Genomic DNA, 17,464 nt, shown 5'->3' with positions numbered 1-17,464 from the left:
ATTCATTCCCCCATCGGCAAGGCCTCCCTCCTGAGCCTTGTCATCGGGACAGTTTTGTTTTGACCTGGTCCTTGCTCTTGTCCCCCTCTACCCGTCCAGCTTTGGACTTTTTGGGCCATCTGGTAGCCGTCCTTTGTGGGGTGGGACCTGCAACACCCACCCCCACAAGATCTAAATCTTATCTAACAAGCAGGCATCAGCGTGTAGTGGTCAACAACAAATCATCACACCTGAAATGTCCAACAGGAGTCCTGCAAGGTTCCATACTCTGACCGATTTTATTCTCCATGAATATCGCCTTTCCAAACACATGCAGTAACGTTCATCTCCACATGTATGCTGATGATGCCATCATCTTTACACCTGCAAAAACCCTCCTGAAGCCAACAAAATCTTCACACAAGAGATGTCTGAAATACATGACTGGCTCAGTAAATCTGATCTGTTACTAAAACAGTGGTGATAATGTTCAGCAAACAACCCACAAAAATCTCTCATTCATGAGTTTTTAGAAGGTGAAAAGCTGGAAATTGTCTCAGAATTTAAATCTGTTGATGTCGTTACTCCCAAAAAATGATTACTTAAATTAAATTAAGATGTGGAAGTCACTGTTTTTTGTTGTTGTTTTGTTTTGTTTTTTTTTTTCTTGTATTTCAATGACAAAAAGATTGAGGTGGTGCTTTTGGACCTAGTGATCCCTCCAAGGTTCTGGTTGACCTGGGTTTCTTGAGCATTTATTTGAAACCTGCAGCAACAAACCTGGGTGCATAAAGACAGAAACCTCAGACTTGATGCACAAGTCAGCTCGGTGGTTTAGACCAACTTCATTCAGTTAAGACAGCTGTCGAAAGTGAAACCACTTCTTTCGAGCAAGAGATGAGTCAGTCAGACTGACTTTTGCTGGATGGTGAGATCTCAGAGAAGAGACAGGATAATGATCATGCTGGATTAGCTGTAATTAGGAGGAACTCACTGAGAAAATCTGTAGTGGGGCTTCAAAGAGCTCAGCAAGTTTATACCCATAAAAACATCCATCTTTTTTTCAGTTTGAGTCAGTAAATGTTATAAACCAGTTATCAAAGTTCTGAAGTTAACGTCTCAGATTCTTGTGCTGAAGCTGCTTCATTGAAACTGAAGAGAAGCTCCTGCAAGAGGAATAACATTATTATATCTGATCGTATCAAATATTATCAACTGGGGACATGAATGCTCCTTTAAAAGACACATTTTTATTTTTGACACACAACAGAACCCCAACAGAACCAGACTTTAAAATCCAGAGTCTGGTTTCTAAATAAAGGTTAATCATGAAAACTGAGAGGACGTGTGACCTAAAACTGTCAAGAAAGTTCAGTTTCTCTCATGTACCATGTTTCCTTTACTCAGGGTCCTAAAGTCCAACAGTTTACTGTTCAAGGTCCTTGAAAGTCTATTTACATTTTATTTACATGATCACCAATCTGTTCAATCATAGCAGTCCATCACAGTTGTTACCATGGTAACACATCACTGCCAGCTGTGCAGCTGTAAGAAGTCAGGCAGTGAGCTGATCCGGTCCGGAGGTCCGGAGCGAGCCAGGCAGCGAAGTGCCTGCAGCAGGAGGGGGGGTGGGGCCAGACCACACAGCCAGCCGAACATTTCATTTCCCAGCAAGGTTTGCCAGCGTTGTGGCTCGTCCTTCAGGCAGCCCAGCGGCGGTGGTTTGGACAGGAAGAGCAGCAGGAAGTCGAGGCAGCGCTGGGCGTGGCATCGCTCTGAAACATCACAGGAAATGAGTCTTTGCAGCGCAGTGTCGAGCCCATCAGGCCGTGCTCCCTGGACCAGCAGCAGCAGCAGGCAGTTGGCATGCGACAGCTCCACGGCCAGCTGTACAGCGCTCTTCCCTGCGTCCGCAACGTGGGCACAGCCGCCACGACTGTCCAGGAAGTTTTGCCGCTCACCCTGTGTATCGCAGTCCTTTAGAGCCTCCACCATCATGCTGAGGATCGCCACGCGGTTGTAGCGAACGGCCACATTTAGCTGCTGTGCACCGCTGCCATGACAACAGCAGAAGCTGCAGCGTGGTGTTCTGAGCGCGCTCACTGAGTACCTCTTGAGCAGGTAACGTGCATAGTCCTGGTGGTCGTGCACAAGTGCATAAAGCAGCGCTTCGGATGGCAGGAAGGTTCGTGGGTGGCCGTCGTCCCAGCAGAAGACCTCCATGACGCGCATATCCTCCAGCAGCCAGACCGGCAGCTGCTCACGCACCGCGCAGTAGAAGGAGAACGCCGTCCGCTCACACTGACGCTGAGATGGTGACAAGGACGCACAGTCCAGCTGAGAGGACAGAATCCACGGCATCACTGCTTACACCTGAGGACACCTGATGTGTTTGCAGAGATGTGTCTGAAACCCAGCAGAAAGCTCCAATCCTGTTTAGCAGAGTCAAACCCCCGTCCTCAGGCCCTCCACACTTTTATAGTGTCCAACCACCAGGACTACCCTGTCACAGCTCCGCCTTTCCCAGCTCCATGTGTGTATGTTTTTATCAGGACAGGGGGGATCAAGTGTCTCGCATAGCGAACATAGTGGTCTCCAGACTGCTGCACTTCCTAATGAGGACAGTAAACAACAGTAGAACTCAATAGAAACACAGTTGGTTCTGATTCCTCATCAGCTCACATCAGCAACTGACACCTTTGCGTGTCAGTTACTGATGAAAATCAGATGATTAACACATAATATCCTCCTAGAATGGAGTGTGTGTGTGAATGTTCTTGTTTTTGTTAGTAAATGAGCCTTAATCTGCCTCAGTCACTGACCTTGTCAGGACCAGTAGCACTTGGGAGGATCAAAGACTCTAAAGATCGGTCATCATGTGACAGGAAGTTATTTTATGTCCTGTTGAAGGCTCAGGTGTCATATTGGGATACTTTGCATTTGGTATGAGTTGGTACTGTTGAGGGTTGACAAGTAAGCCAGTGTGTACTAATAATACATGTGTACAGACGGTTGGGGTGGGGTGTGTGTGTAAGTGGAGCAGCAGATTATATAACACATATACCACATACACACTAACAGAATATGATTTTGCTTCGTGAATAAAACTTTCCCTCTGTCAAACACAAACATGACATCAGATGTAAATGTTATGGGAGAAAAAAATGAGAAATGTAGATGAGTTTAGACACTTAGACAGGAGCCAAAAAATCTACTTGAATGTAATGACTATCTCATTTATTATGTTGGTCACATAAAAACAAGAAAACATTGAAACTGCTGGAGTCTATAAATATGACAATATCATGACTGTCAAATACACACAGCAAGTTAATCTTTCAAAATTACATTAAATATATAAATTACATTTACTCTTCAAGATAACCAAAAACACAGCCCTCCACCACTTAGAAATGTTGATGAATTAAAGAAGCCCTACAGAACTTTGTCAGATTTTCTCAGTGAGTCTCCCCTCCCCCATCCCTTCTCTGAGATCCTTCCAGACACTAAATGTCAGTTTGGTGCTGACTCTTGTCTTTTATCTCTTTCTTTTCCTCTCTTCCTCCAAAAATGTCTTCTTGGGTTTCTTTGCTGAATCAACCAAAACGGCCTGTGTGTTCATATCCACTGCCTAGCATGTGATGCGGTGCGTGAAATGAATCTAAGCTGCAAGGTCATCGGCGTCCTGGAAGAAAAATTTGGTGAGGTGGTTCAGCCTTGTGGTGCTGCTGTGAATGCTGAGAAGAGACGGCAGCAGAAATGTAGGTAATAATTATCCCTGTGCAATCAAATGTGTGAGGAACACAGAGTTTCACACATGAGCAGAACAATGGGGTCAATGTTCCACAATGTACCCAGAAGAAAAACAGCATTCAACTGATTCAACAATAACAGAACGACATAAACTTACAACATAATTAAAAATATGCCAAAGCAGAAATAAAAAATGTACATCTCAACTTTTCAGGTTTCACTTTACCAGGAAAAAGTATTTTCTCTGCTATTTCACTGTATTTTTCTATGTAATATAGTATTTTCTGTATATGTGTGATGTATTTGTTTTTGTCTGATGAAAATTAACTCAGAGGTACAGTCTGGTACATCAGAATTGCATCTGTGGTCTGTATTTTAAATGGTAAATGGTCTGTATTTATAAAGTGCTTTACTGTACCTCGAATGATACCCCCAGCGCTTTACATTATACATCACCCATTCACACACACATTTACTTACTGATGGCGGAAGCTGCCATGCGAGGCACTCGGCCACGACCCATCGGGAGCAATTTGGGGTTTGGTGTCTTGCTCAGGGATACCTTGACATTAGCTCAACAGGCCGAGGATCAAACTGGCAACCTTCAGGCTACAAGCAACCACTCTACCCACTGAGCCACGCCACCCGCTCTGTGATCAGTGCTGCAGTTCATGCTTCAAGTTCACTGACCAAGGTAAAGACAGAAGGAGAGAGAAAACCAGGGGCAGGATTATTAATATTAGTGCTGAGGTAAAGATCTGAATATTTACATCACTGATGCTTCATTTTTCTGTTTCTATGTTCTTCTACTGTGGAACTGCATGATGATGAAAAACCATCCTGTTAAACAGTGCCACCTATTGGTGGCTTGTGGTAATATTTGACCAGGATCAGCATATCAAGGTTATTTGCTGATTATCTGGTTTAACTGACGATGGTGCTTACATTCAGCTCAGACTTTTGTATCTGATCTCTTGACATCAGATTACCAATCATCATCATCCATGAGACGCTGCATATCTCTGCTGCAGAAAAGAAACAAATGTTCAGTAAAAAGACTTTTAGATTTCCACTGATTTAAACTATTCTTAAAAAGATTTGCAAAAACAGCCACGCACCCACCAAGAAGGAGGTAGAGGAAGGCTGCAACCTGCAAGGCCGGCCAGGCACCGGTCCCCTGAGCATGATGTCTGAAAAATGTCTGAAACTTTTAAAAAGAAAAAAAATATGTATTAAAAGCCAGGAAATTTTCAGAAAATGTAAAAAAAATTTAAAAAGAAATATTTCAAGAAAAATGTATAAAAATATAAGGCAGAAAAACGTAAGAACAATTAAAATAAAGTCATAAAATATCAGAAAACATCTGAAAAGTGTCAGAAAATGTGAAAAATTTTAAAGAAAAAAGTCTGAAAGACAAATGTCAGAAAAATGTCTGAAAAGTGTCTGAAAAATATAAAAAAAAATTGAAAGAGTCAAACAAATGTTTTGAAATAAAGTGCAAAATGTGAAATAAGTGACAAATTGAATTTTAGAAAAATGAAAAAGATAAGTATGAAAAATGTCTGACAATGTTTGAAAAGTGTCAGAAAAATGTCAGAAAATGAAAAAAAAAAACTAAAAAAATCTGTTAGAATTAAAAAAATTTTTTTAAAATATCTGAAAAATTTAGAAATAATCATAAAAATGTCAGAAAATGTCTGAATTGTCAGACCAAAGTTAGAAAACGGTCAGATAAATTAAAAAGAAAAATGTGTAAAAGGAATGTCAGAAAAATGTCAGAAAAGTATCTCAAAGTGTCTGAAAAGTGTCAGAAGAATTTCAGAAAAAAAATGAATACAGGACGGCTTGGTACAGGCCAACTCTGTCTCAAACGGCTCAGTACGGCATGGCTCAGTACGGGATGGGATGCTACTGGAACTAATGGATTTTTAAGGGACAGACAGGTCCATATGGAACGGCTTGGTATGGTTCATTATGGGCTGGTACAAGACGTATGGCAAAGAAAGGCTCAGTAAGAAATGGGACACTTTTGTGCGGTTTGGAACAGTTTAGTACAGGTCAGTAGGCTACTGGTCGGGTCAGGACATAATAGGACAGGATAGCTTGGTAAGGAATGGGAGACCTTGGTACAGTTCAGGATGTGATGAGATGCTACGGGACGAAACAGATCTGGAAGAGATGGCTTAGTAAGGAATGAGTTGATACCAGACAGCTCAGCACAGGACAGCATGGTAATGGATGGCTCGGTAGGGGACAACTTGGACAGAACGGCTTGGTATGGGACAGAACAGATATGTATGAAACAGTTCGGTAAGAGATGAGTCTCTACAATCGGACCGTGATAGGATGGTACAGGGCAGAACGGTCGGTACGTAACATCTCGGTATGGGACAGATCTGTATGGGATGGCTCTGCACGGGATGGCTTGGTAAGGAAAGGACACTCCGGTAGAGGTTGGTACGGGATCAATAAAAGTCAAGATTACAATCATACTTTCCCCACCGTTGTTTACCTAAATATTCTCTGCCATGCTGAAAAGCCTCTGGGTATCAACGCTATCACACGGAAATCGATCAGTATTAATACCAACGTTTCTATTGTAACGAATTTGTCATTTTTCTCATTGTGATTGCTATCTTTATTTTATCCTTTCCTATTTGGTATGAAGCAACTGTGTGCACACAATTTCCTCCGGGATAAATAAAGTATTCTGATTCTGATTGAATAAATATTTTTGATAATTGTAGCGATCCAGGCCCTGCGACAGACTGGTGACCTGTCCGGGGTGTACCCTGCCTCTCACCTGTTAAAATGCTGGGATAGGCTCCAGCTCACCCGCGACCCGAAATGGAATAAGCGGTCAAGATAATGGATGGATGTAGCGATCCACCCACCACTTACTTTCTTTAGATAACTCCTTTAAGTGCTTCTAGTCCAACTTTTATCATGCTTTCTGTCATCATGAGCAGGAAGTGTGTCGGTCAGGGCTGGTGGTTTGGCTGGGAAAAGACGAATAAAGGGAAACCTGTATGAACCAACAGTGAAGTTTAAAATCCCTCATCTAATATACAGTGCACACTGCATGGTGGTTTGGTGGTCAACACTGCTGCCTCACAGCAAGCAGGTTCCTGGTTCGAGCTTTAGTTTGAAGTGGGCCTTTCTGTTTGGAATCTGCATGTTTTTCCCCATGTATGCGTGGGTTATCTCTGAGTAATCTGGCTTCCTCTCACCGTCCAAAGACATGCATGTCAGGTTAACTGGTCTCTCTAAATTCTCCATAGAAGTAAATGCTTGTTTGTCCCTCTGTGTTGGTCCAGTGATGGACTGGTGACCTGTCCAGGTATACCCTGCCTCTCACCCAGTAGCTGCTGCCAGCCTGAATTGGAATAAACAGTGTAGAAATGGATGGATGTCATGACTCACAGTTATTTATAGAAAAGTTTTGCATCTCCACAAAATTACAGAATACTCATTTCTCGTAGCTTCATCAAGATGATGTTGGATTTTATCCTCCAATCAAATCCAAAAACATGTCCTCATATGTTTATAACCCTCCATTGTGTTTCTGTTATAAACAGAAGCAGCTGCTGCTGTAAACTAGATGTGTTTTTTGTTTCTTTGTTTTTTATTTGGAGCTGTTTAACCTCTTTACTACAGATCAAAATGAGATCCTACAGTCCAGAAGATGTTAGCAGACACCAGGAAGCAGCAATCTTTACATGTAGCAACATGACGGGGAGAAACTCAGCTAAACAACTCTAATCATTGGCATCCAAACCAAACACAGTTCAAACCCATTATATGAGAATGTAAGAAAAACAGGAGAACAGCTCTGTCCACTTAAAGCTTCTGCTAATCTCCACTTCAAACAAACTGCTGATTACAAAGATCCCTGTCTCATCACTGTGGGCCAAGAGCTCTGGGAGCTAGCAGCCAGAATCAGAAATCATGTCTTTTGCTGTTTTGTGGTGAAAAGTTTGATTCCAGCTCTAAAAACTCTGCTAATCTGTTCTCCTACGACCCTGACCTTGTTTGAAAGGAATCATGAAGGTTGTGCTAGTTTCCATGAAAATGAAGGAGTTTTATAATGAAGTATTCACTTATCCCATCATATACTTATATCATGGTGTTTCTCAGGTGAATGTGGATCAATACAATTTTACAGCAGGACGAGGTTTTAGCTAAAATGATGTCAGACCACCAACCTCTCTGTTATGTTGCAGCAGCTGCCTGAGATTATCAGGGAGTCATGAGATGATGTTTAGACATTTTGTTCTTCCTATATAACTCAGTTTGATTCATCATAATATAACAGAGAAAAAGAAGAAACTAAACCAGAGAAACTTTGAGACATTTTAGTTTCTACAAATGGAAAATGGACATGACATTGGAGTTTATTTCTTTTTGTTTTTATCTCTTACTGAAATCATTAGCAACCGTTTTTTCTGTGACTTGAAATATTGATCAACCAAATAAATAAAATGAAAAAAGTATTTTTAAAATGTACTGAGTGATCTCAGCTTTTACTAAGCTTCCATAGCCTTTAATAGCCTCTAATTTGTTGTTAAAAGTGAACAGCATTGTGGGAAAACATCACCATTTTTAATGTGTTCATATTTACATGGATTCAACTTAACTACATTCATTTATTCAACATTTTGTACTCCAAAGTTAATCTGATTTATTTCAGATTAACAACAACTAAATTAAAATGTTTATATCCACTAAATAACTTACACCGGTGTTACATTTTACTGTGAAATTGTGAGGTTGTTCCAGGTTTTTTCAAGTTGTAAAGAAGAACTATCTTGAACAGTTTTAATGATTCATCAGTTAAACCCATCAAGCTGGTGATGGTGTTAAGCCTCACAGATCATTCAGAAAAACTGCCATTCTGATCTGGATCAGAACCTAAATGTGCTGTTTTACCTCTTATTTTATTATTTAGTAGGACATTTATTAAAGTTAAACTGTGGATTAAACCCTCCCAGAACCGTCTTGGAGGAGTCCACCAGGACGGTTCTGGACTGTCGCAGTGATCCGGCCGACCTGTGATGGCAGTAGAGATCACTCCGATGCTCAGCTCAGATCGATCAGCTTCACGTGCTTCGGTCCCTCTGATCAGTTTTATTGACAGGGTATCTGCGGTTTGGACCGTGTTCGGGTGTGAGTCGGTCTCTTGTCGTGATTCTGGTTTTATGTGGCCATTCTGAGGCCCAGCTGTTTCTTCCTAAACTTTTCAGACTCATCTAAGCTTCAGTTAGCGGTTAGCATCTGAGAGTTGCAGCACATCGACCTTCTTTCTCAGAACTTTTGGTCCCGGACTTTCACCTCTTTGACCAAACGTGTCGCTGCTCTCCGGGCCGGACCTTCACCTCGGCTCCAGGGCTGGTTGCTGGTTTGTTTCTAGCAGCGGGGCAGCTAAGCTAACAGGCTAATTGTTCAGAGAGTTAGCCGTTGGCACTTAGCTCGAGCTGCCCTCGTCCTGCTGATGCCAGCGATGCTGGAGAGAAACCCGGAGGCTCCGGGGAAGAGAAGAGGTCGGGCCCCGGCGGGGAGCGCCAACATCGGCCACGGAGCAGCGGCGAACACCGGCGGGAAGCATCTGTCCGGTAATGGAACCAGTACCAACAGCTTCTGGGAAGAGGGAAGTTCAGGCTCCAGCAGCGACGAGGAGCATGGTGGGTAGCCTCGGTCACTGATACTGGGTACGTGTACTTCTGGGAACTGTTCTCAGCACGGATGTGTGTGTCTCTATTTGCGCGCGTACAGGTGGAGGAGGGATGCGGGTTGGACCGCAGTACCAGGCCGTGGTTCCCGACTTTGACCCGGGTAAGATCTCCAACATGACTGAATAGCTTGAAGGCGTAGTGGTAGCCTCGAACAAGCTCATTAGGCCGGTTCCAGTGTCAAACCGGTTTCAGTCTAAGTCCTGTGTACCTCCTTCCCTCAGACACATAACCATGATGAAAATTTAGTTTTTGTGTTCTCCTGGACTGGATATAGATGTCTGGAAAACTGATGTAGGTCACCTCAAGCAGGGCTGCAGTTCTGCAGGTTTTTACAGTATCAAACTAAATGGATCCAACAGCCTAAGAAGTTCTGCACAATGATTCATTAGTTTAAGTCAGGTTTGTTGGAGCAGGGAAACAATGAAGACCTGCAGGACTGCGGGGACCAATTTGCGAAAACAAATTGAATAAACCAAAAACTATATTCGAACCAAATCAGAATTTTATCAGTTTCTTCATCATTAGTCTGTTTAACTTCATAAGTCGCATCTGGTGGATTATGACTTATAAACAGTCGGGAGAGAAAGATATTATCACCATGGAGACAGCTGGTGAGACCATGCTGTATGAATGCTGCATTATCATCTACTACATGGTGGTATTTATGTCGATGTTGATGCTGCATTCACTGTTGCCCACCACCCTGTGTAGCTCAGGATGGAGGATTGAAACGAAGTCTGGATTTGATGCAATCCGTTGGTTTCCTTAGCTAGGTCATTATTTTTATCAATAAATTTACATGAACACTGATTGGATCACAATGAATTGGCTTTATATCCTCAAAGCCCAGAGGTGATTTTAGCACCACATCTCAACAGTCAGATTTTGGTTGGATTTTGTAAAACCACACACACTCACACTCCCCGTGGCTCCTGTGCGTCTCGTGAAACATTTCTTAGCCACGTGCCAGGAATATTATGTGTTCCTGTTGATGTTCTGAGTTTCTTGTTTTTTGTAGAAGACCACTCTAGAGGCTGTCTTTGAGGATCAGACTTGTTTTCTATTTTCTATCAAACTCAGGTTTTTATGTCTCCAGTCTGATGGTGGAACACGGTTTTAAACAAAAGGTGGCGCTCTCTGTAACCCAGACGGAGCAGATTTCCTGAAACAAGCAGGAAGTGTGTGTTCTGTTTTCTGATTCATAATGCGAGAAGTGATGTTTCCGTGTGTGTTTGCAGAAGTTGCCAAAGCTGCTCATCTCAGGGAAAACCTAGGAATGTTGGTTTGGATTCCCAGCGGCTGCCTGAACCAGACTCAGTGTAAGAACCAATTCCTCCTGTTAAGTCCAGACTTGCTGAGTCTAAACCAGTTTGACGTCTTCACACTGATCCTGTGTTTTCTTCTAGTGGATGAGTACATCGCCATTGCTAAAGAGAAGCACGGATACAACATGGAGCAGGTAGGAGTTCACACCTGAACCATTTCCTCCAGCATCAACACAGCCTCGACCCGACTCACCAGGAGTTTCAAACTCATTTTAGTCCAGGTTCCACATGCAGCAGTCTGGTCTCCAGTGGGTCAGACCAGTAAAACTACAGCATAATAACCCATGAATAATGAAAACTCCACATTTCCCCTTTTTTAAGTACAGAGAAGTACAAGTACATTATCAAGATGTTTCCATTTAATGAACTCTTCTTTTAGAAAACATCATGAAGAGCCTGAAATTTCTGGAGAAAACTAAGAAAAGTTTAATCTATATTTTTGTTCAGTTATGGTTTTACATGTTTTATATATTTAATTTTTATTTAACCATCTTGCAGAGCTTTAAAGCTAAACTGTCGGTGTAAAAAACCCATTCTGTGTTCATTTCTGCTTCAGAACCATGTCTCACCTGTCCCATCTGTCTCTCTGTCCCACCTGTCTCAGGCTCTGGGCATGCTCTTTTGGCACAAACACAACGTAGAGAAGTCTCTGGCCGACCTGCCGAACTTCACTCCGTTTCCTGATGAGTGGACGGTGGAGGACCGAGTCTTATTCGAACAGGCCTTCAGCTTCCACGGGAAGAGTTTCCACCGCATCCAGCAGATGGTACCAGTACAGCTACTTTCTGTACATCACCATACTCAGTTGAACCAGTAGAACCAGTGACTTATTAGACATTCTGTTTGTAGCTACCTGATAAGTCGATGGCCAGTCTGGTTCGATTTTACTACTCCTGGAAGAAAAGCCGCAGTAAAACCAGTCTGATGGACCGACAGACACGAAAACCAAAGAGAGAGAGAGGCGACAGGTGAGTTAAACATGTACAGGTAACACATTTCAGTGCTGTGATGTGATTGGTTGATAAGACACAACACACACCGTGTTTCTGCAGTGATGATGAAGCTGATGATGGAAATGGGAATTCTCCCATTGACCCAGAGCTGGACACCAATAAAGACAAGAAGGAGGTATGGTTGTTATTTATCTGCCTGTTGTTTCACTGACTTTTGTTTAATTGACTTTTTGTTTTAGCAACTGTTGTTTCACTGACTGTTTTACTGACTTGTGTACCTATACTGGTTTCAGATGAGTTCTGCCTCAGAGAGATCAGAGGTGAAACCAGCTTCTGGTCTGAAGGTAAGATCAGCTGAAGCCTTTTCCATAAGTCAAGCTAAACAAATAAACCAGGATTATTTTAATTAGTCTGATTTCAATTTATTTACATTTATACAACAAACGTATTAATTAATTAATTAAATGATTGTTAGAATAGGCCTCTGGTCCAGACCAAGTCCTGTCACACTGATTTCATGGTAAAAAGATGAATGCATCTCAAAAATCAGGGAAACATATGTAGTCCAAAAAACATAAAAGTGGATAAGTCTGAATCTAAACTCAGGACGAACAAGTCTTCACTGATCATCAGATGCACAGAGACATCAGGTTCGTAGGAGCAGAGAAAGTTGCTGTGATAAACTTCCTGTTTAGTGGTGAATGTTTTGCTATCAGCTTTAGCATTAAACTCCACACAGCTCTGCTAGTTCCAGCAGAGTCCCGTGTCTGCTTCGCCACTGCTGGATAAAGAGAAGGGAGCTAACCCTGAAGCTAGCTGCTGCTTTACCCAGGAGTAATCACCTCTCCTCCGCCTCTCAACCTCGGTTTGAAGATGGAAGCAGGAACGTTTAGCAGCTGTTGAATTTTCCCTGATAGTGAATGTAGCAGACTAGGGGCCTCATTTACCAAACTGTGTATAGCAAAGCAAACTACAGGCGGCGTCTGCAGCGCAAGAAGGAAATGCTGCGCACTTCAATTTTCAGATTTATAAACGCGTATGGACGCATGTCCTACGCCTGTTTCCGTTTATAAATCAGAATCATGGTGGCTATAAATGGTCAGGTGGACGCCTGTAATACATATTCATCACATTATTTGCACAACGGCTTGGGATGGAAAAAGAGGGGAGAAGCGTAATATTTTGGATTGTGAGACTGAGATCCTGATGGACCACGTTGGAAAAACATAAAAAAATCTTTCATTGGTTGGCATGACGTGGGCATTACTGGTGTCAGAAAGGCAGAATGGTAGCAGGTGGCAGATCCTGTCATCGCAGTGTCAGAAAGGAAGACATGCAAGAGGCATCGGAACATCAGGCTGGATGTCTCAGCCGATAGATCATCCGTCTGCCATGCAGGAGATTGAAGTTCGAATCCCACAGGGGTGATTCGCTTTGGACAAAAGCGTCTGCTAAATGACAGTAATGATGCTGGTAATTTAGTAGTTTATTTTAATCTATAAAATAAATGTGTACAGATACATCTGAGATTGGTAGCAGTTTATTTAGTGTTAAATAATATTTCTTTCTAGTTGCTGGGTGTTCCAGCTGGGTGGGTGGTGCAGAGGGACACAATCATCGCTATTAACTAGGTAGACAAGGAGTTGCGGGAAATAAAGACCTTCGACAGAAATTAGGACAACAATAAAAATTATTGTGTAAGAATAAATAAATAAAAGGAAATCCTCCTCTTGTGTGTTTCATTGCATCACTTCTAGACCTCCAGCCTTCAGTCTGGTCCCGCTCTGCTGGAATGAAGGACCAAAGCTACTTTTCACACTGACTGCTACATGCTGGCAGCAGACTGTCACCTTATTTAGATGGAAGGATTTTATAACATGGAAGTTTTTTTTCACAATGACTGAACATATGTTAGTGGTTGAGGTTCTTATTAAGATCATCTCCCTTTTTGTGTAACACAATTCAACGACAGGGTGATTCAAAGTGCTTTACAGAATATAAGAAGCAAAATTTAACATTAAAAACAAAACAAAGGAAAAAGAAAGAACACTGGATAAACCCAGTATTAAAACATGATGAAGTTTAAAAATTTAACCTTAAAAGAAGCAGATGCAGATTTGGACTTCTAAATAAAACTATTAAAATGCAGCAGAGAACAGGTGGGTCTTTAACTTGGATTTAAATAAACTGAGTGTTTCAGCTGATTTGAGGCTTTCTGGGAGTTTGTTCCAGACATCTGGAGCATAGAAGCTGAATGCAGCTTCTCCATGATCTGAGTCCATCAGTACACCCAGATTTCTGGCCTGATTGGTGGTTTTTAGGTGTATAGACTGAAGCTTTGTGGTGACCTTAAATCATTTCTCTTTGGCTCCAAAGACCATCACCTCAGTTTTGTTTTTGTTTAACTGAAGAAAGTTCAGACACATCCAGTCATTAATCTCCTCAATGCATTTACCAAGAGCCTGTCTTCTGGAGACATTGTAATATACATGTGTGTGTCATCTGTGTAGCTATCGTACTAATTTTGTTTTTCTTTATGACCTGTGCCAGTGGGAGCATGTAGATGTTAAACAGAAGAGGCCCCAGGATGGAACCTTGGGGAACTCCACATGTAATTCTTGTCTGCTCAGATGTAAAGTTACCTATTGACACAAAGTACTTTCTATCCTTTAAATAAGTTTTAAACCAGTGTAACACACTAACGGAGAGGCCCACCCAGTTCTCCAGTCGTTTATGCAATATATTGTGGTCGACTGTATCAAATGCAGCACTGAGGTCCAGTAAGACTAAGACTGACATTTTTCCGTCGTCTGTATTCAAACATATGTCATTAAGAGCATCTCAGTGATGTGGTGCTGTGTGGGCTATTGCTTTCACAGCTCTGGGAAAGAGTCTTTTTATGGTGGTTAATAATTCCTAGGATTGCTTTACTCATTCCCAGATTAACTGACTGTTTTTCTCAGGTTTTCATTTAAATTAGGTGGTTTTCTTTTAGGAGGAGATAACCATTTACATTTCCTACTGTGTTCCAGCAGAATTTATTCTGACATAGGAACACATATCTTGATTATGACACTTCTGTAGTAATCTCACATTTTCCAGGTACGTCATTTTAGACATGAGGCAGAAAAAATAGACTTTGTCAAGAAGAGCTTAAAGTTTTTACTGACGTGAGATATGAGGCTAACCAGAAAACATCTAGAGTTGCAGGTGTGAATATCCAGTCCTAATCAGGATCCAGCTGCTTCAGAATATTGTGGACATGCTTTAATTTTAATCATTTTTTCTTGTTTTGAAAAGAACATTTTAAAACTGAACACTAACAGATTGGTTTCATGAAGCTGTTGGAGGTAAATTCCTGTTTAGGGTGCTAAAGAATTCAGAGTTGTTTGTACCAACTGAAACACATGGCCTAAATGTAGTGCAATGTCTATCATACAGCTTGTAGTAACGTACCCCTGTGTCTCTGTACATCTGCAGATGGGGGGTAAAGCTTCTCAGCGAATGAAGAAACGTCCTCCCAGAGGAATGTTTTTGAATCAGCAGGACATTGTTTCACTGTCATCTTCATCTGCTCAGGGACTCATCAGACAGCTGGACTGTCAGCTGGTCTCCATCAAGAGACAGGTCAGCCAACACATATGTCTCGCTGGCACCTTTAACAGGTGATTCTGCTTCTCTGCTCACCTGTCTCTCTCTCTCTGTTTCAGATTCAGACCATCAAACAGACCAACAGCACTCTGAAGGACACACTCAGCTCAGGAGTTGAGGAGTTTAGGCAACCTGAGGTAACCATAGCAACACAGCAGCATCACCAGCACCATTTGGGGGGGTTAAAAACATGGACAAATTTCTGAAAGTACCAATGGACAAGCCATGACACTAAAAGGTCATGTTAATTTACTTTGATCCTGTTTTGTATTATCAAGCTACAACAGAAGTACTTTAGGTTCTTTCCTCTAGAACAGGTTCATACTGGTTTACTTAACGTCTGATATTTATCTGGTTTTCATGACTGCATGTAGTAGCTGCTCTCTGTGTCACGCTTTCTGCCCTGATTCCAAACACATAGACACGTTCATGCACACACAGGTGAGCACACGTCTGTCAGCGGAGCGTGTGCACGTCAGAAAACACGTCAACCAGCTGAAAATCAGATGAAAATATCAGTTTAAAAAAAAAAAAAAAAAAACTCTCCCAGTGAGGTGAAGACAGGAACACTCGTGGTCCTGCGAGGAGCAGCCAGCACATTTCCAGAGGAGATTTTGTCCCTGTGCAAGTACAACTACTGAAATTATCTAAGATTATTACCCTGATGCTAATCTAGTTATATGCTAGCACTATATTCTTTTTAAGATAAGATGGGAAAACATGTTATACTTAGTTTTCAGTAGGAATTGGGAACACATCAACTCAGTTAATCAAGATTTTCACATTGGAGCTGAGAACAAACTATAAAGATGCTCAAAGAGAAGCTCAGTATCCACGTTACTTAGCGCTGACTAAGCTAGCGCTACATGATCCAGTTTCATGTAAACAGGAGGCTAGCAGGGCTGCTAGTTTTTTTTTTGAAGCAGCAACAGCATGAAAATGTGGAGAAATAGATCCTGTAACCAGCCTGATTTAGTAAGGAAGATATAAGGATGAAGAGAAAGGGAGATATTTCTGACTTTTTAGTAAAGAGGAAGGACACAGATCAGACTGAGACGGACCCCCAGACCCAGTATTAACAGACTGAAAGCTCCAAACACGGAGCTAGCCACACAGGATCCAGTCTACCATCACTAGACTGTAAACCAGAACTGATCCCTCTACTACATCAAGCTCCACATACTGCACCTTTGCTTCTATGGACCTTTTTGAAGCTGTTGAACATATTTCCACTTGGTTATCTAGATTATTAATGTAAAGATGTCTTTTTCTCACCTCTCTAATGTGACCACAGTTATCACAGCAGTGTTAGAGAGAGCAACACAATCATTTCCTTTTATTACTATATGGCCCTCTGATGAAGTATCTGGCCCCCATGTACAGAAGTCAAGCTCCACTGCTGCCTGTGTACACAGGAAGATGTGTCTGTGCATGGAAATAGTCAAACAAAATGGCCGCCATCATCAAGTGAAGATCACCAGCACGTCCATTATGGAACTGAGGAAGTTCATCCCAGTTTATTTTTTACCTCTAGTTTTTTGGGATCTTCCTAATATTTGAAGAACTGTCCATTGTGTTCAGCAGCTTGTTCAGCTTTCTTGTTTGGACAGTCAGCTCCAGAAGCTCCAGATCAGTCCACAAAACAGAACCAGAACTCCTGGATCTTCCCAATTTATGAGGATATTCAGAGAAATACTTAAGATCTGAAATAAATATTTAGAGGTGAAATCTACTGGTGGTAGAGTTCCTAAGTATATAGATTTAAACTCAAAGGGAATTTAAGTTTGGAATATTGATTTCAAGACTTTATTCCCCTTCCAAGAAGGGAACAATATTAAACAAGACCAGAAGATGTGAAAATGATTTGCTTTAAGGGATCCACACTGTCTCCAACATACAGATGAACTGGTGTGGTGTTTTTTCTGAGCTGGAGCGATAAAAAATCTAGTAAGGTTTTCCCAGTAAAACTAGAAGTTTTCCATTGTTATCTTACAGAGGTGTTCTAAACTTTTCCAGTTTCCTTTCCTTCCTCATGTCTGTTTACATGGAGTGAGTTGCCTTTCATTTGCTG

The 17,464-nt window shown here is 41.8% G+C and overlaps 2 protein-coding genes across 3 annotated transcripts in view; one reads left to right on the top strand and one right to left on the bottom strand.

Annotated features, from left to right (window-relative positions):
* Window positions 1-557: 557 nt before the first annotated feature.
* Window positions 558-2,448, bottom strand: ankrd9 (ankyrin repeat domain 9). The gene has a single exon (XM_041971388.1). It carries the CDS (start codon window positions 2,338-2,340, stop codon window positions 1,507-1,509), a length of 834 nt encoding a protein of 277 aa, XP_041827322.1. The 5' UTR covers window positions 2,341-2,448; the 3' UTR covers window positions 558-1,506.
* Window positions 2,449-8,734: 6,286 nt separating this feature from the next.
* rcor1 (REST corepressor 1) overlaps window positions 8,735-17,464 on the top strand; it is a 10,238-nt gene continuing 1,508 nt past the window's right edge. The window contains exons 1-10 of one of the 2 annotated variants that reach the window (XM_041971509.1): window positions 8,735-9,413; window positions 9,505-9,564; window positions 10,703-10,783; window positions 10,871-10,923; window positions 11,394-11,555; window positions 11,639-11,757; window positions 11,842-11,917; window positions 12,036-12,086; window positions 15,322-15,369; window positions 15,453-15,530. In XM_041971509.1, coding sequence (XP_041827443.1) covers window positions 9,224-9,413; window positions 9,505-9,564; window positions 10,703-10,783; window positions 10,871-10,923; window positions 11,394-11,555; window positions 11,639-11,757; window positions 11,842-11,917; window positions 12,036-12,086; window positions 15,322-15,369; window positions 15,453-15,530 — 918 coding nt within the window. In that variant the 5' untranslated portion in view covers window positions 8,735-9,223. Of the gene's footprint in view, window positions 9,414-9,504; window positions 9,565-10,702; window positions 10,784-10,870; window positions 10,924-11,393; window positions 11,556-11,638; window positions 11,758-11,841; window positions 11,918-12,035; window positions 12,087-15,222; window positions 15,370-15,452; window positions 15,531-17,464 lie in introns of both variants that reach the window. The other variant, XM_041971508.1, reaches the window with a different exon arrangement.

This window comes from Melanotaenia boesemani, chromosome 20, assembly GCF_017639745.1.
Source record: "Melanotaenia boesemani isolate fMelBoe1 chromosome 20, fMelBoe1.pri, whole genome shotgun sequence".
In the NCBI taxonomy this organism is placed as follows: Eukaryota; Metazoa; Chordata; class Actinopteri; order Atheriniformes; family Melanotaeniidae; genus Melanotaenia; species Melanotaenia boesemani.
The sequence above is the reverse complement of the archived record's forward strand: the minus strand, read 5'-3'. Positions and strand labels throughout refer to the sequence as shown.

Bases quoted from the DNA above. Each gene is read 5' to 3' on its own strand.
- ankrd9 (XM_041971388.1), bottom strand. From the start codon at position 2,340: ATGCCGTGGATTCTGTCCTCTCAGCTGGACTGTGCGTCCTTGTCACCA.